The sequence below is a fragment of the Ailuropoda melanoleuca genome, chromosome 15, assembly GCF_002007445.2.
Source record: "Ailuropoda melanoleuca isolate Jingjing chromosome 15, ASM200744v2, whole genome shotgun sequence".
Taxonomy (NCBI): domain Eukaryota; kingdom Metazoa; phylum Chordata; class Mammalia; order Carnivora; family Ursidae; genus Ailuropoda; species Ailuropoda melanoleuca.
In genome coordinates, this window is record NC_048232.1 from 83,731,937 (window position 1) to 83,756,739 (window position 24,803).

The window sequence follows — 24,803 nt, forward strand, 5'->3', positions numbered from 1 at the left end:
TTCATTAATCTGTCTTAAGCATGATCTGTCTCCTATTTTCAGTCATCAGCCTACAGTGTAACTTGTGTAGGGTGTGCCCAGTCATCACAATGGCTGGGCAGCTAATATTCTTTAATAAAACCAAGCCCATAGTGGTGGTTCTCGCTGAACTTGTGTTGCTACAGTTGCATTTCTAGCTTTGCAAAAGTCACTTAAACTTTTTGTTTTGTTTACAAAAAGTTAGGTGCACTCTCCTAATGCTTTGTTGTGATCATTAGAATCCACAGTTTTTCACTGTTAATACCTAGGAAAGGTGAATCAAGTTCTTAAAAGCACTTAACATTTAAAAAAAAAAGTGACAACTCGCTTGAAACTTTTCTCATGCTGCAGTCTTGACATTTATACCATTTTTGGATTTTTAACATCATGTGCAGTGTTTGTAATCTTTGTACCTAAGGAACACATAGTAATGTGCCGGCATGCATCACTGCCTTTCTTTTGCCTTTTAAGCTATGTCAGTTGATGGCTGCAATCCATATTTAAGGACTTGTGCAGATTTTTTCATTGAAAAAAAAATTTTTTTTAACTTAATATGGCTTCCTTGGGATCAAAAAGAAATCTTACACGTTTTTTTTCAATCCAGGGTTGTTTTTAGGTGATTGCTTCCTGGTTCTCCATATCCTTAGTGGATTTTTATTTGTTATTTACTTTGTCGTTGGAAATGGGGAGAAGTGTGTGATTGCTATGTTTCAGTAATAGAGTAGCAATTCTTCTCTCTCCAGTATATTTATCCTTCCTCCTTTTGATTATTTGCATCAAGTAGCATTAATTACTAGATTGAAAGAATGTAGGTCTGTGTAAGTGAAACTTTTTTGTTTTATTTGCTGTAATCATTTGCTACTTGTGATCCCATTTGAGATATTTAATGCTAATCTGTGCTTTGCCTTGGCTTTCTGCTTTGTGTTGTCTTGTCTTGCTTTTATGTTTTTTGTTGTCCTGCAATCCCTCATTTCTTCGTTTGTTTTGTGTTTTTTTTTTCTCCCTCATGCTTGTCGTTGTCTGCACTTGGCTTTGATTGCAAAAAAACAAAAAAACAAAAACAAAAAAACAAAAACAAAAACCCAAACTGTGGGGCCCATAAATCTGCATCATTGAATGTCCTTGTCGCCGTTGATGACCTGCTCTCTGCTCCCGTCCCCCTCCTTGGCCTGCTGTGATTGGTGGCTTCGTTGCTTGGCTTGGGCTGTGTTGTGTGAACGGAACAGTTCACCCCAGTATGGCCTTCTTGCCGACAGGTATCATTTCTGTGAGAAGTGTTTCAATGAAATCCAAGGGGAGAGCGTTTCTTTGGGGGATGACCCTTCCCAGCCTCAAACGTAAGTAACTGCATTATTTTGGAAAGTTCTATCTTGGTTTGTTGTCAGGTGGTTAGCCTTAAGCTTCTAAGTGGTCTTGGGTTACACTGCCAGGTTAGTAGCCATTAGCCACAGTTGGCTGTTTAAATACAAATCAGTTAAAGGAAATAAAATTTCAAATTCACACTTCAAATGCTTAGTAGACATCTGTGGGTAGTGGCTGCCATGTTGGTCAGCACAGATAGAGAATATTTCTGTCATAGCAGAAAGTTTTATCAATACTGGATCGGATAGTCATTTTAGGTATTTATTCTATAAGGAAACAGCTGCTCTCCCAAAAATTGAAAGGCTGTAGTACAAGGGAACTTCGTTATTAAGTGTTCTAAGTTGGAGGGAAATTGAACAAATAACTTCCTTACAGCCTTCCCATGTAGGTTATCAGTACTGAAATCACTATAATTGTTGAGAATCATTCATTTCACATTAGGGGTTTAGACACCTATTAGAGTGGCCTAGAAGAAAGAGACTTGGTTGGGCTTTTGCAGTCTCACAAGCTCTTACCGTGTATGATGAATGCCAGGACATATTTTGAGACATAGCCCTAAATTGGCTACTAGCTCTTCTGATTGCCAAGATGTAGTTAGACACTGTGGTTCAAGTGTGAACTGTTTAAGGAAGAAAGAACGATTTGGTGTGCTTTTAATATTCTTCAGTTAATAAACAGAAGTAGTTCAGAACATTCCAGAAAGTGTGGGATTGTTACACTACTAGTAAAAAACAGGGCTTCCGAGGAAAAACTGGTTAATTTTTCTGAATTAAGTCTTGAAGTTGCACTTTTCCTTCAGTCACCATTGAACTACAATATAGTAGAGTTGGGTGCTAGTCTGGGGAGTAGATGCTGGGGTCCCTTGACCCTTAAGGAGATTTTCTGACCCTTGGCTAAATAAATCAGGCTGACTAGCCCTGAAAGGAAGGCAGCCTTACCATTGGTAAGGTTGAGTGGCTTTCCCACAAGATCTAAACCTTAGGACAGCAAATCTCTTAGACTGAAGAGAATAGAAACCCCAATCCAATTCTATAGGTCTGTAGTGGGCCTCAGAGTCTGCATTACTGACAAGCTCCCAGGTCCTTCTGTTGTGCTGGTCTTCAGAACACACTTTGAGAAGCAAGGACTTCGGCCATTTAGAGAGTAATCTCTAGGCTATACCTAGTAGGAAAGAGTTTAAATATGGAGATGTCCTCATTTTTGTGAGGAGGACTCACAGTAGTCAAAGTTGGGCTTCCTGAAGTTTATTCTAGGTAGAGAAGGTTAAGATGTTAACTTCTGTATTTGTGAGGCTATGAGCAATGTGGTGTGCTAGATTCGGGGATAGGAGGCCCTGTGAAAGTTTTAAAATGAATATTATAAAATAAAGAATTTTTACTCTTTAAAATTACTGTTCTGGGTAATGATAAGTAACCTGAAATACGTATTTTTAATATTCACCTTTTTTTATTAATATAAGATGTTGTTTGACTAGACTGTCCTAAGAAATGAATATTAAATAGGGGTTTAGTTCTTTCCATATATACTTTCATAGCTCAGTCTAGGAACATTAAACTATTTAAAGGTATAAATACTGGGGGCACCTGGCTGTCTCAGTCAGGAGAGCACTGGGACTCCTGACCCTTGGGGTGGTGAGTTCAAGCCCCACATTCGGTGTAGAGATTACTTAAAAATAAAATCTTTAAAAAAGAAAAAAGGTATAAATACCTAAGAGTTGTAGACAAGATTTAAAAAAGAGAACAAGAACAAACTCATGTTTCCAGTTGTTAAGTTCCTGGGTTCTCCATTTCCCCTAAGGGGAAATAGATTTATTATAAAGTCCTTTCCAAAAACGTAGGCATTCCTTTGTGTAAATGTACATTTTGTGGGAGCCTAGAATATAGCTGTTTAGTGTATCCTCAGTATCTTGGAAGATTTAAATAATCCACTTTCACAAGATTCGTTCCTGTGGTTAGAATAGTAGTCAGATTGTTCATCTTTCCATATTGCTTTTTCTCATTGTGTCCCTCTTTTCTCCTTAGTACGATAAATAAAGAACAGTTTTCCAAGAGAAAAAATGACACACTGGATCCTGAATTGTAAGTAGTTCCCTTGAATAGTCCGTATACTTTGATATTCTCTCTTCCTTTCATTCTGTTTGTTTGCATAGCAAGTGCAGCCTGAGGATAAATCTACACAACACGCGTGCAACCTGCGTGGTAGACATCTGGAGGTCTGCACTACAGTTAATACTCATTTACATTCCAGTGAAGCCCCAGCCTACCTCTGCTCGTTGTCATGTGTTCCATCCCTCTTGTCCTGTGCATTTTCAAACATCTTCATACTCCCCTACTTTGTAGTGAGGCCACTCAGAGAGTACTGAACCATGCTAGTACTCTGGCACTCCTAGAATGAGTAGGATTGCGTCAGAATTATTATTATTATTATTTCTTCTTCTTTCTTCTTCTTCTTCTTCTTCTTCCTTTTTTCTTCTTCTTTCTTTTTTCTTTTTCTTTTTTCTTTTTCATTTTCTTTGTCAGAGAGAGAGCACAAGCAGGGGAGAATGGAAGGCTGAGGGAGAAGCAGGCTCCCTGCTGAGCAAGGATCCTGGTGTGGGGCTCGATCCCAGGACCGTGGGATCATGACCTGAGCCACCCAGGCCTCCCGTCCCGAAAGGCATCAGACTTCTTTGGAAGTTTAAGCAGTAGTAATCTTTCAGTTTTTACTGCCTGCCCACAATCACATTTAAAATTGTCACACTCAGGGGCACCTGGCTGGCTCAGTAGGTACAGCACATAACTCTTGATCTCAGGATTGTAAATTTGAGCTCCATATTGTGTATAGAGATTACTTAGAAGTAAAATCTTTTAAATAAAATTTCTGGTGTGCTTGGGTGGCACAGTTGGTTAAGTGTCCGACTCTTGGTTTCAGCTCAGGGCCTTATCTTGGGGTCATGCTCCACATTCAGCAAAGAGTCTGCTTGAGTTCTGTATCATGTGCTCTCTCTCACTCTCCCTCTCTCTCAAATAAATAAAAATAAAACTGTCACACTCGATGACTTAATTGCTTTTGAATTTTGCTCTGCCTGTAACACTGAAGAGCTTTTTAAAAATTTTTTGGAGTGATCTTGACTATCTTAAATTGTCAGGAATCAGGGGAAATGTTGGAAAGTTTCAATTTGGTTAAAGTTTTGGTTTTAATCTTGACTTTTCAATCTTTCATTCCAGATTTGTTGAATGTACAGAGTGCGGAAGAAAGATGCATCAGATCTGTGTTCTTCATCATGAAATTATCTGGCCATCTGGGTGAGACATGAGTATTTTCTAGATTTTTTCTTTGTGAATTTTAGCCAGTTTTTGTCTTTGCAATGACTGTCTCTAAAAATAGTTTTGGATTGGGAAGAGATAATTAAAATTCACTTTTAGGGGCACCTGGGTGGCTCAGTCTATTAAGCATCTGTTTTCGGCTCAGGTCATGATCCCGGGGTCTGTCTCAGGCTCCCTGTTGATCGGTGTCTGCTCCTTCTCCCTTTGCCACTCCCCCTGCTTGTTTGCACTTGGGTTTCTCTCTTTCTCTCTCTCTCTCTGTCAAATAAATAGAATCTTTAAAAAAAAATTCTAAAATTCACTTTTAAAATATTAAGCTAGAATCCAAAAATATAGGGCTTTCTCTTAATTCGCATGCCTTGTTTTAATCCAACAAATATTTTATTCTGCTGGTTTTTAAAATTCTTTTGTAATCATTATACATCAAAAGTAAGTATTTTTGAAAGGTTTATCAGTAGAGATAAGAAATCTCTAACACCTGGAAACTAGCAAAGAGTTGTTAGAAGAAATTAAACTTGCCAGATTTTGAGTGCTATTACACTGACTACAGTAGGAAAATTAGAAGATATGGAGGGTGTCCATGGGGCAGTTATGTTCTTACCTCTGAGAACATGTCATGCTGTGAATGGTTTACTAGATGGTGGAAGGGTTAGGATTTGATGTTTTGGGGGATGGGACAGTAAGTTAATTACATGGCTATCGTCCAATGAAAGAGTTTCATAGAATGACTACAAACAGACTTCAGTAAACAAGCTGTTCTTCGGCCTCATGTTCTGTTTCTGAATATTCTCCACGTATTTACTTAAGCTGCACATTATCAAAGACAACAGTAAGTGGATTTTTGTCCATTGCGACACTTGTCTACTACTTTAGGTCTCCTTTCACTCTCCAGGAATGGAGTTGATCCCAGCTCTGTTGCAAGGTTGGGGGTGTCTGTGCGTGAAGTGATTGATTAAGATGGCATCTCAGGGTGCCTGGCTGACCAGTTGGAAGAGCATGTGATGCTTGATCTCAGGGTCATGAGTTGGAGCCCCACATTGCGGGTAGAGATTACTTAATAAATAAATACAAACTTGAGAAAAAGATGGGATCGCTACACTGTCCTCTCTTCACTTTGGTTGAGCGTTGATGCTGGTTTGGGGGTCACAGGAAAGAGGTAGCTAATTGACATATTTCTAGAAAATAACATGCAGGGAAAAATCACAGTCACTTAATGTATATATGACTTGTCTTCAGATATGCCTTTTTAGTGCTCTCCTTAATTAAAGAGTTGGGTAAGAAAATGAGACTTGCAGGGATTCTTGCAACTTAAGATCAGTCACTTGGTTAAGGAACACTTAATGTGGTCTCAAGTTTTTGTAAGAAATTCTACTTACACATGCACATCTATTGGTACTACTCAAAGCATACTGATTTACATTCCTACCAGTAGGAATATAGACTTTGGCCAAAAACTGAAATTCCTGTTTTAATCTATAATCCATCATCTTTTCACATGTCCACCAGTTTAGATGCCCTTCATGCTTCCTCATGGTTTTTGGCCTGTTTTTCAATTAGGCTTTTTTATTTTTATTTTATTTTTTTCTTAATGATTACTAAACGCTCTTTGTATATTGCTTATTTTAAGTCGTTGTTGTATCTTTAGATTTATTTCTCCCAGGTTGTCTTTTGAATTTTAACTTGGTACATACAGATGGTAGATTTTGTTACTAGTATATGTTAACTTTAAATGTCTCTAAGCTGTGTAAGCAAAGTCTTGGTTTACATTTCAGATTTGTTTGTGATGGCTGCTTAAAGAAATCTGCACGAACCAGGAAAGAAAATAAGTTTTCTGCTAAAAGTAAGTTTTATTCTTACAAGTAAATCCTGGCAATACTTCACTGAAGCATAGTTAAAATAAACCATCCCAGGGTCGCCTGGCTGGCTCAGCCTGAAGAGTATGTGACTCTTGATATCTGGGTTGTGAATTCGAGCCCCACATTGGGTGTAGAGATTATTTAAAGGATCAGGATTTGATACATGTTTTTCTTTTTCCTATATTTCTTCATTTTGGGGCATCCCTAATGGGGGCCACCTGTAGAAATACTGTCCAGAATTCCCGTTCCATAAGTGATGACCTCGATTTGGTCCATACCATTAGTCAGGGCTTCCTTCAGTCCTATCTCGTTTGGGGGAGTGGTAGTTAAAAATTATACAGTTGATATTATCACATTATTTGGTATTTGGTTTAATTTTGTAGATGCCTTTGCAGTTTTTTACTGACCTACAGATTGCTTTTTTTCCTGTAAGGTTTCTCGTAATGCCCAACCATTGTCATTTTTAAATATTACTGCAGTTGAGGCAAAGTGCATGTGATGTTCCATTTTTTAACTTCTGAAATTGGAAAATTTTCCAAATAAAAAGTTGGGGGGAGGGGTGCCTAGGTGGCTCAGTTGGTCAAGCGGCTGCCTTCCGCTCAGGTCGTGATCCCAGGTCCTGGGATCAAGTCTGGCATAGGGCTCCCTGCTCAGCGGGGAGTCTGCTTTGCCCTCTCCCCACCCCCCGTCATGCTTTCTAATAAATAAAATAAATATTTTTTAAAAAGAAGTTGGGTGGAAGACACTTCAAATTGGCTACCATGTCTGCTTCAACTGAACATATACTAAAATTGGAATGATACAGAGATTCGCGTAGCGCTGCTGCAAGGACAGCACACAAGTTCATGAAGTATTCCATATTTTTTTTAAAAAGATTGTTTTCAAGTATTGACCACATTGCTTTCTCTTAACAAAATCAGGTTATCCTATTTGTATGAAAAAAGCAAAAATGATATTTGATATTGAAGCTTAAGACTTTTAATAATAATAAACTTGCACCTTGGTTACTGCTTAACTTGTCACTTCTTCATTTCTAGGGTTGCCATCTACCAGGCTTGGCACCTTTCTAGAGAATCGTGTAAATGACTTTCTTAGGCGACAAAATCACCCTGAGTCCGGAGAAGTCACTGTTCGGGTAGTTCATGCTTCTGACAAAACTGTGGAAGTGAAACCAGGCATGAAAGCAAGGTATCCAGTAATTTTCCCTTTTCTTCTCTTGTGCTTAATACAGCTACTTCTGATGATTCTGATCTGAATGAGATGTTGTGATTTCTCTCCAATCTGAATCGTGTAGGTTTGTAGATAGTGGAGAGATGGCAGAATCCTTTCCGTACCGAACCAAAGCCCTCTTTGCCTTTGAAGAGATAGACGGTGTTGACTTGTGTTTCTTTGGCATGCACGTTCAAGAGTATGGCTCTGACTGCCCTCCACCCAACCAGAGGTAGGACTTAACACAGCTGCCTTCCTGTTTGAGGGGGAATTTGAAGTTTAATAGGCAAAAAGCATCATGGACAAGGAACTATTTGACGTGCTTGGTTTGGAAATGGAAATGCAAATTCTCACTACTCAACACTGCTGTTCTGCGGTCATAGTAATAAGGAAGGGAATATGAACAGCAGCCTGAAATTGCAGTGGGAAGCAGACTGTTTTTCAGAAAATGGGCTTAAATCTAGATTGTGTTAAGTACCTTGCCTGGGAAGTATGTGAAAGAATGTCACACAAATAAAGTTAGGATATGATTTAGAATTTGCTTCAAAAATAGTATAAAGGCCAGACTAAAAATGTTGCCAGAATACATTTGGGTCCATAAATTTATACTCAATACTATGCTTCAAGCACTACAGGGTACTGAGACTATAATAGAGCCATAGGCTCATGAAACTCCCCTAAAGGGTGCACAGTCTTGTCATTTATCTAACTGTGATTGTGTGGTGTGCATTATAAATGAGGTGAAAAAAGCACAGGAGAGAGAGATTGTGTTTTTAGCTCATCAGTAAGAACTCTATGTGACTTGACTTGGTTTCTTTCTCCCCACTTGATACAGGAGAGTTTACATATCATACCTTGACAGTGTTCATTTCTTCCGTCCTAAATGCTTGAGGACTGCAGTCTATCATGAAATTCTAATTGGATATTTAGAATACGTCAAGAAATTAGGGTAAGCATATTGATAAATGCTATCTTTAAAAACAATTAGCATGAACTAATTAGGTTTTAAACTAATCACCACCGTGGTATTGTGGTGAGATGTAGCTTAAAACAGAGATGCGTGACTTTTTGCTCCCTTTTCTCAGTGTTGCCAGTCAGACAGAAATGGATATTTTGACCCTAGTCATACTCATTCCAAATTAGTTTTATTTTGTTCTGTTAAGCTGTTAGGTACAGCTTGATTGGAAGGTTGTTACTCATTTAGGGCCAAAACCTGAAACGGCAGCTGATCCTTTCATACCTGGGTTTCAGAACCAAAAACAAAGGTCTGGAGGTACACAGATGAGTCTGATCCTTACCTTCAGGGCAAACATGTGCTTGAGAATATTCACCACCTCACTTTGCACGTTCTTCCTCTTTAACATTTTGCATTCTGTTTAGCTCTCTTGTTGGAATGGACCCCCACATTCCATTGCATTGTAGCTTTTGTTTGTTTTGTTTCTTCAAATGCAAATTCGGGATTTGGGAATCCAGGGTGAGACCCATTATACGGGCTGTGGGTTAGGCCTGGTTCTTCTGGCCGGATGCTGGATTCTACACTTAGTTTTGTCTTAGAAAAAAAATCATTGGTTTCTATACTGACTTCACCTTGTAGCATCTTTCTGGAATGGACGGTAAACTTTTCTCTTGTCTCTCTCTGTTGTTAGGTACACAACAGGGCATATTTGGGCTTGTCCCCCAAGTGAGGGAGATGACTATATCTTCCATTGCCATCCTCCTGACCAGAAGATACCCAAGCCCAAGCGACTGCAGGAGTGGTACAAAAAGATGCTTGACAAGGCCGTGTCTGAGCGAATCGTCCATGACTACAAGGTCAGGAGGAGTGGGGGGCGATGACTGGTCCTGTTGCTCTGTATTCTGCCTTTTGACTATCTTAACAAAAATCTTCTGTTTGTTCTTTCTTTTTCAAAGCAAGAAAAACTCAGTTTTAAAAGAGTCTTAGATCAACAAATCTCTGTTTTAAAGATGTGATGAAAAACGTATTCTTAATAGCCATTCATGATTAGAGGGCATCTCATGATAAGAACTTGAACAGATAAGTTTCTTATCTGTTTTTACTCCTGGGGAGAAAAGCAAGAACTGGATGTTTTCCCAGGCAGCAGAGCAGAGCAGCCTGTAGCCATGCAGTTTCCAGGATTTGTGGTTTGGGTTGTTTTGAACATATTTCTCAGTCGGGATGGGTGATGGGTACAAGGCAGGCATTCCTCACATTGCACTGCACTGTGTTATCGGCAGTAGTATAGGCCATGGCGTGATTGATGGTGCCTCCGCCTGCGCCATCAGTCCTAGCAGGACAAAGTCCCACTTGGCTTTATAAAGGCAGGTACCCTCCCTGTCCTCACAAGCAGAGGAAAGACAGAACCCAAACTCCTGACTTTAGACCTTGAGTTCTCACTGTTTAGGACTAAATGTCTCCCTGGGCCACCAGTAAAGTCTCTGCTGCCTTTCTTTCAGAAGACGTTTAATCCCTTGTGTTTCTTGTGTCTGCTACCTGTGACAGCTTCTGAATGATAAATACTTCTTTAAAAAAAAGAAAAGAGAAAAAAAAAACAAATACCTGTTTGTTCCGGGGTGTTCTCACAGGATATTTTTAAACAAGCGACTGAAGATCGACTAACAAGCGCAAAGGAGCTGCCTTACTTTGAGGGCGATTTCTGGCCCAATGTTCTGGAAGAGAGCATTAAGGAACTGGAACAGGAGGAGGAAGAGCGAAAGCGAGAGGAGAACACCAGCAACGAGAGCACAGATGTAAGGGCTTTGCATTTTCCTTTCCAGTTTCTGCCTTGATCTCGCGTGTAATCCACAAGCGGGCTTTGACTTTTGACTTGGTCTTGAAGCTCTCAGGTGTGAAAGAGCTCTTTAAATTGGTCAAGAAATAATTGGCTTGGAGAAGTTACTAATGTTCTGTTTCAATGGTTTTCAACCTTTTTAGCATCAGCCCCCCTTTTTAACTGGAACCTTGGATTTCTGGAAATGGAAAAGGAAGGAAACCCTGAAAAACTGAGAGAAAATTAGCTATATGGAGCAGGGGGCTGGCAAGAGTGCATTCCATAAAGATCCAGATTGAATATTTGGGTGTTTTGTTTTTTTTTTTTTTAAACACTACTTTATAAATGTACAAAGCATTCTAAGCCATACAAAAACAGACCTGGGCCAGAGTTTGCCAGTCCTCCATACAGAATCTGGCTTTGGAGGGGGATTATCTGAGGAGCTTTTCCTGGTCAGTTATCTCCCCATAGCATCGCTACCACCATGGACTCCTTTGAGTCCTTCCTAACTAAAGTCACTTTTTAGTAGCCTGTTAAACTCCTCACAACCTTATAGTTTGAATTCATTGTCTTTTCAAGTTGTTGTGGGTTTGGTTTTGTTTTTTTTTACGGTAGACCCATAAAATCCTAGAGTGTTTGGTATCCCACCCTTCCACTCCTTATTCCCTGTCCTCAAATCTGGAATAAGATGGATTGATCTGAATGGTGTCCAAACTATGGGGCTCTTTTAGTCAAAAATTTAAGGCTGCCCTTGTCTTATCGAAGGGTCTTAGTGTAGGGATTCGTCACTGGAAGAAAATTAGCGCAAAAACCTTAGTAGATATTAGCCTACTGTAAATAACAGCTTAAAAAAGAGGGTCTGTGAAAAGAGGCGTTGGTAGAAGCAAAAGATGAGAATCTCTAGTTTCAAAGAAAGGGAGGACCCTTTTACCATTAGTAGTATTCAGATCACTTTCTTGTTGCCTCTGCTAACCTGCAGGTGACGAAGGGAGACAGCAAAAATGCTAAAAAGAAAAATAATAAGAAAACCAGCAAAAACAAGAGCAGCCTGAGTAGGGGCAACAAGAAGAAGCCCGGCATGCCCAATGTCTCCAACGACCTCTCCCAGAAGCTGTACGCCACGATGGAGAAGCACAAGGAGGTGAGATATAGCCGCTTGTGGGGAGAGCAGGGAGGGTCTGAAACACCGCCCGCCATGGTCGGCATTGAAGATGTGAGTACTGGGCCATGTGAAATTCAGAAAGAAGAAGTCATTCGAGGGGTAAGAAGAAGAAAGAAAAGAGGATAGCTGGAGTGGGAGGTAAGAACAGGAAGTGATAAGATTTCTTTGATTTGTAGCTATTTATAAATCTCAGTAGTGTTGTATTGTGTGTCATGCGTTAAAAGTATAAGTGTAGTTTGTCCAACCCTGTTTGTAATCCTCAAGGTTTCGGAGTTCTGGTGGGTGCCTCATTTTGATATTATCAACAGTTAATATTTATTAATAATTATTAGCTATTCGAGCAATATTTACTGTCACAAGATTCTGGCATAACAAAGTAGTTGGGAAAGGTCCCTAGAGTATATTATAATAGGCTTGGCTTAAGTTGTGGATCTAGTCTTTTGACTCTGTTTAGTCTGAAGATGTAAGTTGTGGATACCTGTTGGGAATTAGAATCTAATGTCACTTTAGCTTAAATTTGAGTATTGTCTTAGCTGGAGGGTAACATACAGTGGAAACAGTCATGAGGATTGTGACTGGAGGGTTGGCCCTAGTAAAGATTTCCAAGGGAGTCACCAGATGGTTTTATTTGCCTCTATTCGAAGGAGTTGTTAGAGGCAGTCCCCACTTGTTAGATTCAGTGCTTCCCTGTGCATCACGTTTTCAAAATGCTCTTTTGACAAAGCCGTAATCTTAAACCTAATGATTATAAGGTCAAACACATGTCACAGTCCTCCCTTGATGCTTTTAACTTTTGACATCTGTTCAAGAGGTATCTCTAGTCAGTGTGCTCTCTTGCCTTACGTTCTTTTTCTAGAAATGTCTTAATCTTGTTTCATGCAAATATTGCTGCCCAAGTATATTACAAGTGTTGCTGCCAGTTTGCACAGATTTTCAGTCTCAGAGAAACTGGTAGAATATAGTGGGCAGTACAGCAGTTGCTCACAGGTTCCTCATCTCTTGAAGGTACCTTTGTATTTTTTAGTTTAGTAAGAGTTTATAGTTACATACTAATTAATGTAGTGTAAAATAGATACGCAATACCAGCTTCCTGTTGCAGCCTTTACATTAATGGTTGTGGGAGTTAAGGGTGGTTGTGTCTTTTCAGACTTTAATGAACAAAAATTTTCTTGTTTCTGGGGCGCCTGGGTGGCACAGCGGTTAAGCGTCTGCCTTCGGCTCAGGGCGTGATCCCAGCGTTATGGGATCGAGCCCCACGTCAGGCTCTTTGCTATGAGCCTGCTTCTTCCTCTCCCACTCCCCCTGCTTGTGTTCCCTCTCTCACTGGCTGTCTCTGTCAAATAAATAAATAAAAAATCTTTTTTAAAAAAAATAGATTTAAAAAAAAAATTACATGTCAGGTTGAGTTGCCATTTCTCGGTTCCTGGCTTTCTTTCTTTTCATTCATAACATGAGCAGTTTATTGAAGGTCAAGGCCCAAAATCGTTTTGTAGAATGTCCCTCAATTTGGATTTGTCTGACTTGTTTCCTTGTGATTAGATTCGGGGTCAGCCGTGGATTGGATCTTAGAGTGGGCCACTTTGGGGTGAAGTGTCCACTGTATGTGTACCGTATTGTCCCCAGACCCTTTTTATTTTAAAGGCATTATTAAATAAGAGAGTAAGATGCCGATTCTAGGCCCATCGCAGTTCTGCTCAGAGAAGAGACCGGAGGTTTGTGTCGCAGCCTCGCAAGCATCCAGCTTGACTCACCTGGTTGCTGCTGTCGGCCCAGCGCCGTGCGACGCTCATGCTGCAGAGTCCGATTGAGATGGTCTCTTTCGTAGGTCTTCTTTGTGATCCGTCTCATCGCTGGCCCTGCCGCCAACTCCCTGCCTCCCATCGTCGATCCCGACCCCCTCATCCCCTGCGATCTGATGGATGGGCGGGATGCCTTCCTTACCCTTGCAAGGGACAAGCACCTGGAGTTCTCCTCACTCCGAAGAGCCCAGTGGTCCACCATGTGCATGCTGGTGGAGCTGCACACCCAGAGCCAGGACCGCTTTGTCTACACCTGCAATGAGTGCAAGCACCACGTGGAGACGCGCTGGCACTGCACTGTCTGCGAGGTAGGCCCCGGGGGTGGGGAGCAGAGGACGTGGCGGGGGAGGGGGGGTCCAGGTTCCCGAGAGGCCGTCGGAACAGATGTTACATAGGCCTGTGCTGAGGCAGAGTGGGAGCAGCAGCGGCCGGTCCGTTGTCATGGTAGAGCGGCAAAGTCTGTCTCTAAAGGGGGGGCTTCGGGGCCCTAGCAAAATACATCAGATGTTTTTGGCCGAAATCTTGGAGAGTTGACCACACCTGTTTTCCCCCCAGGATTATGATCTGTGTATCACCTGCTATAACACTAAAAACCATGACCACAAAATGGAGAAACTAGGTCTGGGCTTAGATGATGAGAGCAACAGCCAGCAGGCCGCAGCCACCCAGAGCCCGGGGGACTCGCGGCGCCTGAGCATCCAGCGCTGCATCCAGTCCCTGGTGCACGCCTGCCAGTGCCGCAACGCCAACTGCTCGCTGCCATCCTGCCAGAAGATGAAGCGGGTGGTGCAGCACACCAAGGGCTGCAAGCGGAAAACCAACGGCGGCTGCCCCATCTGCAAGCAGCTCATCGCCCTCTGCTGCTACCACGCCAAGCACTGCCAGGAGAACAAGTGCCCGGTGCCCTTCTGCCTCAACATCAAGCAGAAACTCCGGCAGCAGCAGCTGCAGCACCGGCTCCAGCAGGCCCAGATGCTCCGCAGGAGGATGGCCAGCATGCAGCGGACCGGTGTGGTGGGGCAGCAGCAAGGCCTGCCCTCCCCCACTCCCCACTCCCACCACGCCGACGGGCCAGCAGCCGGCCACCCCACAGACGCCCCAGCCCCAGCCTCCCTCTCAGCCTCAGCCCACGCCTCCCAACAGCATGCCCCCCTACTTGCCCAGGACTCAGGCTGCTGGCCCTGTCTCCCAGGGTAAGGCGGCAGGCCAGGTGACCCCTCCCACACCCCCCCAGACTGCTCAGCCACCCCTCCCGGGGCCCCCGCCTGCCGCAGTGGAAATGGCAATGCAGATTCAGAGGGCGGCTGAGACGCAGCGCCAGATGGCCCACGTGCAAATTTTTCAAAGGCCAATCCAGCACCAGATGCCCCAGATGACTCCAATGGCTCCCATGGGTATGAACCCACCCCCTATGACCAGAGGTCCCAGTGGGCATTTGGAGCCAGGGATGGGGCCCACAGGGATGCAGCAGCAGCCACAGTGGGTCCAAGGAGGGTTGCCTCAGCCCCAGCAGCTACAGCCCGGGATGCCGAGGCCAGCAATGATGTCAGTGGCCCAGCACGGCCAGCCCTTGAATATAGCACCCCAGCCAGGACTGGGCCAGGTAGGTGTGAGCCCTCTCAAACCAGGCACTGTGTCTCAACAAGCCTTACAAAACCTTTTGCGGACTCTCAGGTCTCCCAGCTCTCCCCTACAGCAGCAACAGGTGCTCAGTATCCTTCACGCCAACCCCCAGCTGTTGGCTGCATTCATCAAGCAGCGGGCTGCCAAGTACGCCAGCTCGAATCCGCAGCCCCTCGCTGGGCAGCCCGGCATGCCCCAGGGCCAGCCGGGGCTGCAACCACCTGCCATGCCGGGCCAGCAGGGCGTCCACTCCAGTCCAGCCATGCCGAACATGAGCCCCATGCAAGCGGGCGTCCAGAGGGCCGGCCTGCCCCAGCAGCAGCCGCAGCAGCCGCTCCAGCCCCCCATGGGAGGGATGAGCCCCCAGGCTCAGCAAATGAACATGAATCACAACGCCATGCCTTCGCAGTTCCGAGACATCTTGCGGCGGCAGCAAATGATGCAGCAGCAGCAGCAGCAGGGAGCGGGGCCCGGGATCGGCCCCGGGATGGCCAACCATAACCAGTTCCAGCAACCGCAAGGGGTGGGCTACCCCCCACCGCCACCCCCGCCGCCACAGCCGCAGCAGCAGCGCATGCAACACCACCTGCAGCAGATGCAACCGGGGAGCATGGGGCAGATGGGCCAGCTCCCCCAGGCCTTGGGAGCGGAGGCAGGGGCCGGCCTGCAGGCGTATCAGCAACGACTCCTCCAGCAGCAGATGGGGTCCCCTGCTCAGCCCAACCCCATGAGCCCCCAGCAGCATATGCTCCCAAGCCAGGCGCAGTCCCCACACCTCCAAGGCCAGCAGATCCCTTCTTCTCTCTCCAATCAAGTGCGCTCTCCCCAGCCCGTCCCTTCTCCGCGGCCGCAGTCCCAGCCCCCCCACTCCAGCCCTTCCCCAAGGATGCAGCCTCAGCCTTCGCCACACCACGTCTCCCCGCAGACCAGTTCTCCACATCCGGGACTGGTCGCCGCCCAGGCCAACCCCATGGAACAAGGGCATTTTGCCAGCCCAGACCAGAGCTCGATGCTCTCTCAGCTCGCTAGCAATCCGGGCATGGCAAACCTCCACGGTGCGGGCGCCACGGACCTGGGGCTCGGCCCCGATAACGCGGACTTGAATTCGAACCTCTCGCAGAGTACGCTAGACATACACTAGAGACACCTTGTAGTATTTTGGGAGCAAAAAAATTATTTTCTCTTAACAAGACTTTTTGTACTGAAAACAATTTTTTTGAATCTTTCTTAGCCTAAAAGACAATTTTCCGTGGAACACATAAGAACTGTGCAGTAGCTGTTTGTGGTTTAAAGCAAACATGCCAGATGAACCTGAGGGATGATAGCAAACAGAGTATATTTTTGTTATGGCTGGTTACCACCGGCCTTTTTTTTTCCCTTGTGTGTGTGGTTCAGGTGTGCACTGGGAGGAGGCTGAGGTCTGTGAAGCCAACCACATGCTCCTGCCTTGCACCTCCAATAGGTTTTATTATTTTTTTTAAATTAATGAAAATATGTAATATTAATAGTTATTATTTACTGGTGCAGATGGTTGACATTTTTCCCTATTTTCCTCACTTTATGGAAGAGTTAGAACATTTCTAAAACCAGAGGACAAAAGGGGTTAATGTTACTTTAAAATTACATTCTATATATATATAAATATATATAAATATATATTAAAATACCAATTTTTTTTCTCTGGGTGCAAAGATGTTCATTCTTTTAAAAATGTAAAAAAAAAAAAAAAATTCCCCTTTCCTCCCCTCAAGTCAACTTTTGTGCTCCAGAAAATTTTCTATTCCGTAAGTCTGAGCGTAAAAACTTCAAGTATTAAAATAATTTGTACATGTAGAGAGAAAAATGACTTTTTCAAAATATACAGGGGCAGCTGCCAAATTGATGTATTATATATTGTGGTTCTGTTTCTTGAAAGAATTTTTTTCGTTATTTTTACATCTAACAAAGGAAAAAATTAAAAAGAGGGTAAGAAACCATTCCAGTGGGATGATTTTAACATACAAAATGTCCCTGGGGTTTCTTCTTTGCTTGCTTTCTTCCTCCTTACCCTGCCCCTACCCCATACACATACATACACATACATACACATACACACACACACACACTTTCTGTAAAACTTGAAAATAGAAAGCAAAAACCCTCAACTGTTGTAAATCATGCAATTAAAGTTGATTACTTATAAATATGAACTTTGGATCACTGTATAGACTGTTAAATTTGATTTCTTATTACCTATTGTTAAATAAACTGTGTGAGACAGACACCTGACCTTGTTTTACTTCTTGCCATCACATCTCTGTCTTAGAATGCATCAGTTTAAGTGCCTGATACATGGGATTCAGAGGAGAAAGCAAAAGCACTAGCTTGCAGTCTTCCTAAATTATCACATAAAGTGAATTCACAAGTAGATTTGATAAATTAATCCAAAGCTCAGGGAAAAACCCAAGGACCAGCTAAATGTCAGTTTCACCAATTTGACTTGATATTAACTAGCCGTTAACAGCTTTATATAGGACCTTCTTCCATGGTTCCATATGGATGACCTCACGGTCTTCTAGTCACCCCTCATCTTACAGGGATAAGAATGAGCACGTCAGAGGGATCAGGTATCTGCCTAAGTCAGAAGTAACTCAAAAAAGCAGCACTTGATGCTCCGACAACAATGTGTTCCTATCCTGTTACACTTTGGTGTTGCTACCTGCCAACTGAGAAGTCAATGGGGAGATGAGGTCGTAAGAAAGGAAACTGTGTGGGAATAAAATCTGGAAGCCTAAGAGATTACGAGTCCAGTATTGTGCTAGGTGTCTAAAGAGTGAAGAGGTTACCGGTCTCCCTCCAACTGAATATCCGTTGGCTATAAACTGAAAAATTAGACTACTAGTAACAGCTTTGGCATTATTGGGCAGGCCTTGTCATTGTCCTAGATCTCCACAGTATGGTAAGTCTGCTATGGGCTAAAGAAAGATCTTTAAGTAGCTTAATTCAAACACTTGTTTGTTCTTTCTACATTTTACATTGTCTCAACAAAATCGCCAGTATCCTAATGTGAAGTGCACTTGCACAATGAACATTCATCAGAGACCATCCCAGAAAACGTGTCAAGTGCCTACCAGCCTCTGGTCAGTGGTCCAGCAGATCCACCTGGAGCACCTACGTCATGTGCCAGGCCAGATGGCACAAGGACGGATGCAGCCCTGCAAGAAGATGGAAGGATGCTTAAGTGAGATAAAATAGAAAGTGATGGTATAAGCAGGGAACAGATGGAGTCCGGGAAACCTACTGATGGGAATTGGGCACGTTTCTGGAAACTTAGAGGGGCACCTGGCTCAGTCATGTGACTCCTTATTGCAGGGTCGTAAATTCGAGTCCTGCGTGTGTGGCATAGAATTTATTTAGATGAAATAAAATGGATCTTGGAAGGAAGATGAATGGGAAAAGGTAGGAGTAAGGAGGGACTCCACCAGGAGAGGAGAATCAGATCCTGTTGGGAAAACAGCTTCAGGTCCCACTTGGCTGACACGAGATTACAGAAGAGGGTGAATGCCTGTTACAGAAAGACACCCATTTTCTCCCTAGTACTAGGGGCCCAGATTTGATTGATTGATCTGAGCCCCCAACAGGGAAATACTCAAGAATTCTAACCCATTTCCAAGCAGTAAGTACCCAGCTTTCACAGCTCTAGCCTCTCTAGCTTAAAGAAGTTGAAGTATTCAGTCACATTTTCACTACAGTGTTGCCAAGAGAAAAGTGGAAGCAGAAATAAATAAACGGGGGGGGGGGGGGGGCGCTGTCCTCCGGGCTGGGGGGGGGGGACTGTCCTTGTCCAGGCTGGAGGCAGAAGATAAGGATTAATCCAATCAGGAATACAAGAAGCTGATTTCACTGTTTCTGTGTATCTGAAAATTATCACCGTGAAAAGTTGGAAAGGCGCCACAAGTNGGGGGGGGGGGGGGGGGGACTGTCCTTGTCCAGGCTGGAGGCAGAAGATAAGGATTAATCCAATCAGGAATACAAGAAGCTGATTTCACTGTTTCTGTGTATCTGAAAATTATCACCGTGAAAAGTTGGAAAGGCGCCACAAGTCTCCAGTTGAGCTGTTTATAACACATCAGTCTAGGAAATGGACCCAATGGGGGTGAGCAGTGTTCAGGTGCTTTCATTTACTCAGCTTACCGAAATCCTCAAAAACAGCCCCAACTGATCAATGAGAAGACTATCGCTTAAGTGACAACTTGCTCGAGGTCACACAGCCGGCAATGGCTTACCAGAATGTCAAAGGTCTATGGGACTCCAAAGCCTTTCTTCTCCATACCCTTCATCTCCCGTACTGTAGAGAATCCCTAGTGATGGCAGCAAATTCACACACACGACACAGGGGCCCTGCTCCAAGCAAGTGGAACACACAGCCTAAAAACAAAGGGGTGAAAGAAACCAAGGAATCCTAAAGTTCCCCAGGCTTCTCCTTTTACAAACAAGGAAGCTGGTCTCCAGACGGATGGTTTCCTGGAATGTACCGTTCATGAGGTTGCTGCGTTTAAAGAGCACATAGACCAGCATCAAAAAGAACAAAATGCTTAGGAATAGATTAAACAAAAGAAGTATAAGATGTCTACACTGAAAACTAAAAACACTGAAAGAAATTAAAGATCTAAATTAATGAAAAGACATTGTTCATGGATCAGAAGACTGGGAAGACCTCGCTAATTTGTTAGGGAAGAGGTACTCTCCAAATCCATCTGGAGAGTCAATGCAAGCCCTACGAAAATATCTGCTGGCTTTTTCCTTTTCTTTTCTTTTCTTTTTTTTTTTTTTGCAGAAACTGGGATGCCGATTCTAAAATGTATACAGAAATGCAAAGGAGCCAAATAGCAAAAACAATCTCGGAAAAGAAGTATAAATTTGGAGGACTCATACATCCAAATTTCAAAACTTAAACTACAAATCTAAAACAATCAAGACAATAGTAGCATTAGGACAGACATTTAGATCAATGGAACAGAGTCCAGAAAAAAAATCACATATTTATGGTCAATTGATTTTTGATAAGGGTGCCAAGAGAACTCAATGCAGAAGGAGTAGTCTTTTCAGCAAATGGTGCTGGGACAACTGGATATCCACATAACGAAAGAAGTTGGACCTCCACCTCACACCAAACACAAAACTTAACTCAAAATAGACCATTAGACTACAATGTAAAAGCTAAACCTACAAAAGTCATAGAAGAAAACACAGGTAGAGGTCTTCAAGACTTCGGTAATCCATGATTAGATAGCATCTAAAGCACAAGCAACGGGAAAAAATTGGACTTGAACAGACTTTGAAACTCTTCGCATCCAATCCAAGGATACTATCAGGAAAGTGACAAGACGCCCCGCAGAACAGGATCATATATTTGCAAATCGTATCTGATAAGGGTCTGTGTATCCAGACTCTACAGAAACTCTGACACTCGACAACAAAAAGACAAATAACCCAATGAAAAATTGGGCAGAAGATTTGAATCGATGTTTTTCCCCAAAGAGGAGATAGAAATGGCCCATAAGCACGTGGAAATGAAACCGCTCTAGGAAAGTACGGATGCAGGGCGCCTGGGTCACTCAGATGGTTAAGCGTCTGCCTTCGGCTTGGGTGGTGATCTACGGCTGCTGGGATCGAGCCCCACGTCGGGCTCCTGGCTCAGCGGGAGCCTTCTCCCTCTCCCACTACCCCTGCTTGTGCTCTCTCTGTCTCTCTTTCTCTCTCAAAGGAATAAAATTAAAAAGAAATCTTAGGGGGGAAAAAAAGAAAAGGAAGAAAAGTACAGATGCATGGAGATAAGATGGACACACAACGGCTTCAGCAAGGCTTGACTTTAAACTCGAGTTTTTCTCTCCTTCATTCTTGAAGCCTCCTCCTCCCCTGAACTTGTTTTTCTATAGATCTTTGTGCAGGAACTCCCTTCTTATCAATGTGGACATCTCACTGACCTCCCCGTATATTTAGTGACGAGACTCAGACGGCTGTTGCCAGGGCCGGTCAGGAGACCACCTTGAAGGCAGGACGGACGTGGCCAGCAGCACAGAGCAGATTCTTATCGAAACCGCCCCGATCCTGTATTTTCCTCTAAAACCCTTTAGCCTTTACCCCCAGGCAGCTCTGCAGTTTTGCTTTTTTTTTTTTTTCCAAGTAGGTTCCACACCCAATGTGGGGCCTGAACTCACAACCTTAAGACTAAGAGTTGCGTGCTCTGCCGACCAAGCCAGCCAGGTGCCCCTGGTCTGCGTTTTGAAGACACTGGCCTGGGTAGCTCCTTGGGCTGGCAAAGTAATACAATCATCGTTCCTCTTTATCACCAAACTGTCTTTGTGTTCTGCTTGGGCTCCAGAGCCCGCAGTTGGTTATCAACAACAAAGAGATGCTCAGCATCATTAGTAATTAGGGAAACACAAATCAAAACTACCACGAGGTAGCATTTCACCCCCACTAGGATGGCTGGTATCAAAGATTCAGGCTGGTGCGGATGTGCAGAAAGTGGAACCTTGCACGCTGCTGGGGGACANGATTAGTTGCCCAAAGAGCCGAGGGTCCATTTCTGAAAAGGGAGGCAGCCACTTTGGAAAATTGTAGCAGTTCCTTTACAAAGTTCAATATTTAGGGGCACCTGAGTGGCTCGGTGGGTTAGGTATCCGACTCTTGGTTTCGGGTCAGGTCATGATTGAGACCCGCTTTGGCTCCGTGCTGGGTACGGAGTCTGCTTAAGATTCTCTTTCTCCCTGTCCTGCTGCCCCTCCCCCCATCCTTTCCCTTCCCCCCAAAAAATTTGTTTTAAGTTAGATATTTATAAGAATGATTTGTACACAGTAGAAAATTTATCTCAGTAAATACCTGTCCATAACATGAAACATAGTTATACATAGAGTTACCACATGACCTAGCAATTGCTCTCCTTGTTATAGACCCAAGAAAACTGAAAACATACGTTCACACAAAGATCTGTACACAGACGCCCATGGCAGCATTATTCATAATCGCTAAAAAATAAGCAACCCACACGTCTACCAACTGATAAGTGGATATCCATCCAATGGAAGATTATTCAGCCATCGAAAGGAGTGAGGTAGTGATTTATGCAACAACCTGGATGAACTTTGAACACGTGATGCTCAGTGAAAGAAGCCAAACACAAAAGACCACATTCTATATGGTTCTATTTATATGAAATGTCTCAAACAGGCAAAGGCACAGCGACGGAAAGTAGATCAGCGGTTGCCAGCGGCTGGGTAAAGGGGAGAATGAGGAGCAACCGCTGATAGGCACAGGCGTGCTTTCTGGGGTGGCGAGAATGTCCCGGAATTGACAGTGGTGATGGTTGCACAGCCCTGAATATACTAAAAACCCCTGAATTATGAGATTGATTCTTTTTAAAAGATTTTATTTATTTACTTATCAGAGAGAGAGAGAGCGAGTGAGCACAAGCAGGGGGAGCAGCAGACAGAGGGAGACGCAGGCCCCTCGCTGAGCAAGGAGCCTGATGCAGGTGTCAATCCCAGGACCCTGGGATCATGACCTGAGCCGAAGGCAGACACTTAACCCACTGAGCCACCCAGGTGCCCCGAAACTAACATTTTTGAGAGGGAAGTGGATCACCCTTCCTACTGGCCATACAGAAATTACCCCAAAGTACGACTATGCAGCAGTTAGCCCCTCCCAACCATAACCCTAAATCTAAGTTCAGTCATTTCCCATTTATGAAGCACTGAAGGAAGACCTATTGTGTATTATAAGCTCCGGAGACAGAAGAAGAAAGGACTACAACAAAAACAAAACCAAAATGAAGCGGAGTCACAGTAAAGAATAAATCAAAAGGTTTGGGAAACAACCTAAATGCCAAAAGATAGGAATGTGTAAAGAAGTAACGGTATGGACGAGGGAGTGGTATTTGGCTCTGAGAAAGAAGGAAATCCTGCCAATTGTGACATCGGCGGACCTCCAGGGCACTATGCTAAGTGAGATAAGTCAGACAGAGAAAGACAAAGACTGTTTGGTATCAGTTATATGTAGAATGTAAAAAAGGCACACTTGCAAACACAGAGGGTAGAATGCTGGTCACCAGAAGCTCAGGGGTCGGGCGACTTGGGGAGACGTCGCTCAAGGGTACCAGCTTGGAACTAGGAGACAGACACAGGAGTCCTAGAGGTCCAATGCACGGCACCGTGCTCAGTCAACCGTACTGTCGTATCAACTTCAAAGGTGCTGACAGGCTAGCTCTTAATTGTTCCCACCACAAAAAAAGAACTAATTATGTGACATACGAGATGTCAGCTAAGTTAAGTGGTGGTTATCACATTGCTTTGTATAAACGTAGCAAATCAACACACTGCAACCCTCACACGTACACAGCGCAACATGTCAATGATACTTCAATAAAAAATATCAAAAGGTTTGGACTAATGAGTGTGAAGCGAACTCACCAGTCTATAACCCATAATTTCAATGATCTCAGCTGTGAAACGGAGATAATCTTGTCCATGCTGCCTTACCGAGCAGTTGTAAAGATACGAGAATTGGCGAACATGTCAGAGATTAGAACTCTTCTGTGTTGGTGGTGAGAATGTAAAATGGTACAGCAACTGTGGACACGGGATAGTGGTTCCTCAAAAATTGTACATAAAATTACCATATGATCCAGCAATTCTAATTCTGAGCATATACACTAAAGAATTAAAGGCAGGGACTTGAACAAATATTTGGACACCCGTGTTCATAGACACATTATTCATTATTCACAATGGCCAAGAGGTAGGCAGCAGCCCAAGTGTCCATCGACAGATGAACGGATAAAGAAAATGTGGTATATCCATGCAGTGGAACGTTATTCCTTAAAAAGGAAGGAGAATCGACAAAGGCTACGACATAGATGAACGATGAACCATGAAGACATTATGCTAAGGGAGATAAACGAGACACAAAAGGACCAATACAGTAGGATTCCACTGTGTGAGGTTCCTTAACTAGTCAAGTGCATAGAGACAGAAAGTAGAATGGTGGCGGCCAGGGGCTGGTGACAGAGGGGCCTGGGGGATTATTGTTTAATGGGTATAGAGTTCAGTTTGGGCTGCACAACAATGTGAATGTGCTTAATGCCGCCGAATTGCACACTTAAAAATGGTTTAAAATGGTCAATTTTGTGTTATGTATATTTCACAATAAGAAGATTACATAAAATCATGTTAATAAAAGTATGTGGTCAACGATAAAGCTCGGACCCATATATTATTTTCTTCCTTTCCTTCCTGGATGTTGTCAGTCAATTATACAAAAAGGAGCCACCTATATATTATTACGTGTAAGGATGATGGAGAGATTTCTGGCCATGAATTCTAGTCCTTCCTCCTAGTTCACACATACTACAGAGCCGGACAGACGGCACTGCCAAAGGAGGGGGAGAGATGGTGGCTTGTGTCCTTGAAGCAAACAAGATGAGCACCATTTTCCATATATGGCCTGGTGAGAAGAACCACATGAAATGAAGCACGACGCGGTGACATTCTGCAATGAGATGCACAGAACCGACCCCTCGATTCTCAGGGCTACCAGGTGGTCACAGGCAGAAAAACAAAGAAAGAAAAGAAGAAAACACAGCACGTAAAGAGTGTATGGCTGGATGTTTCTATTCGTGGAGCGAGGGCATACTGCATGGTAAGGCGCAGGCCTGCGCTGAG

At 43.5% G+C, this 24,803-nt stretch overlaps 1 protein-coding gene and 1 non-coding gene across 2 annotated transcripts in view; both read left to right on the forward strand.

Annotated features, from left to right (window-relative positions):
- The window catches only part of EP300 (E1A binding protein p300), a 79,316-nt gene extending 61,951 nt beyond the window's left edge, over positions 1–17,365 (forward strand). The window contains 13 exon segments of the mRNA XM_002927026.4: positions 1,275–1,355; positions 3,402–3,458; positions 4,587–4,664; positions 6,458–6,525; positions 7,579–7,729; positions 7,836–7,982; positions 8,586–8,699; positions 9,397–9,562; positions 10,334–10,498; positions 11,498–11,659; positions 13,506–13,787; positions 14,035–14,528; positions 14,530–17,365. Coding sequence (XP_002927072.2) covers positions 1,275–1,355; positions 3,402–3,458; positions 4,587–4,664; positions 6,458–6,525; positions 7,579–7,729; positions 7,836–7,982; positions 8,586–8,699; positions 9,397–9,562; positions 10,334–10,498; positions 11,498–11,659; positions 13,506–13,787; positions 14,035–14,528; positions 14,530–16,243 — 3,679 coding nt within the window. The 3' untranslated portion in view covers positions 16,244–17,365.
- LOC117796565 lies at positions 7,305–7,406 on the forward strand. The gene has a single exon (XR_004621116.1). It is a non-coding gene; the product is annotated as a U6 spliceosomal RNA (small nuclear RNA).
- Positions 17,366–24,803: the final 7,438 nt, after the last annotated feature.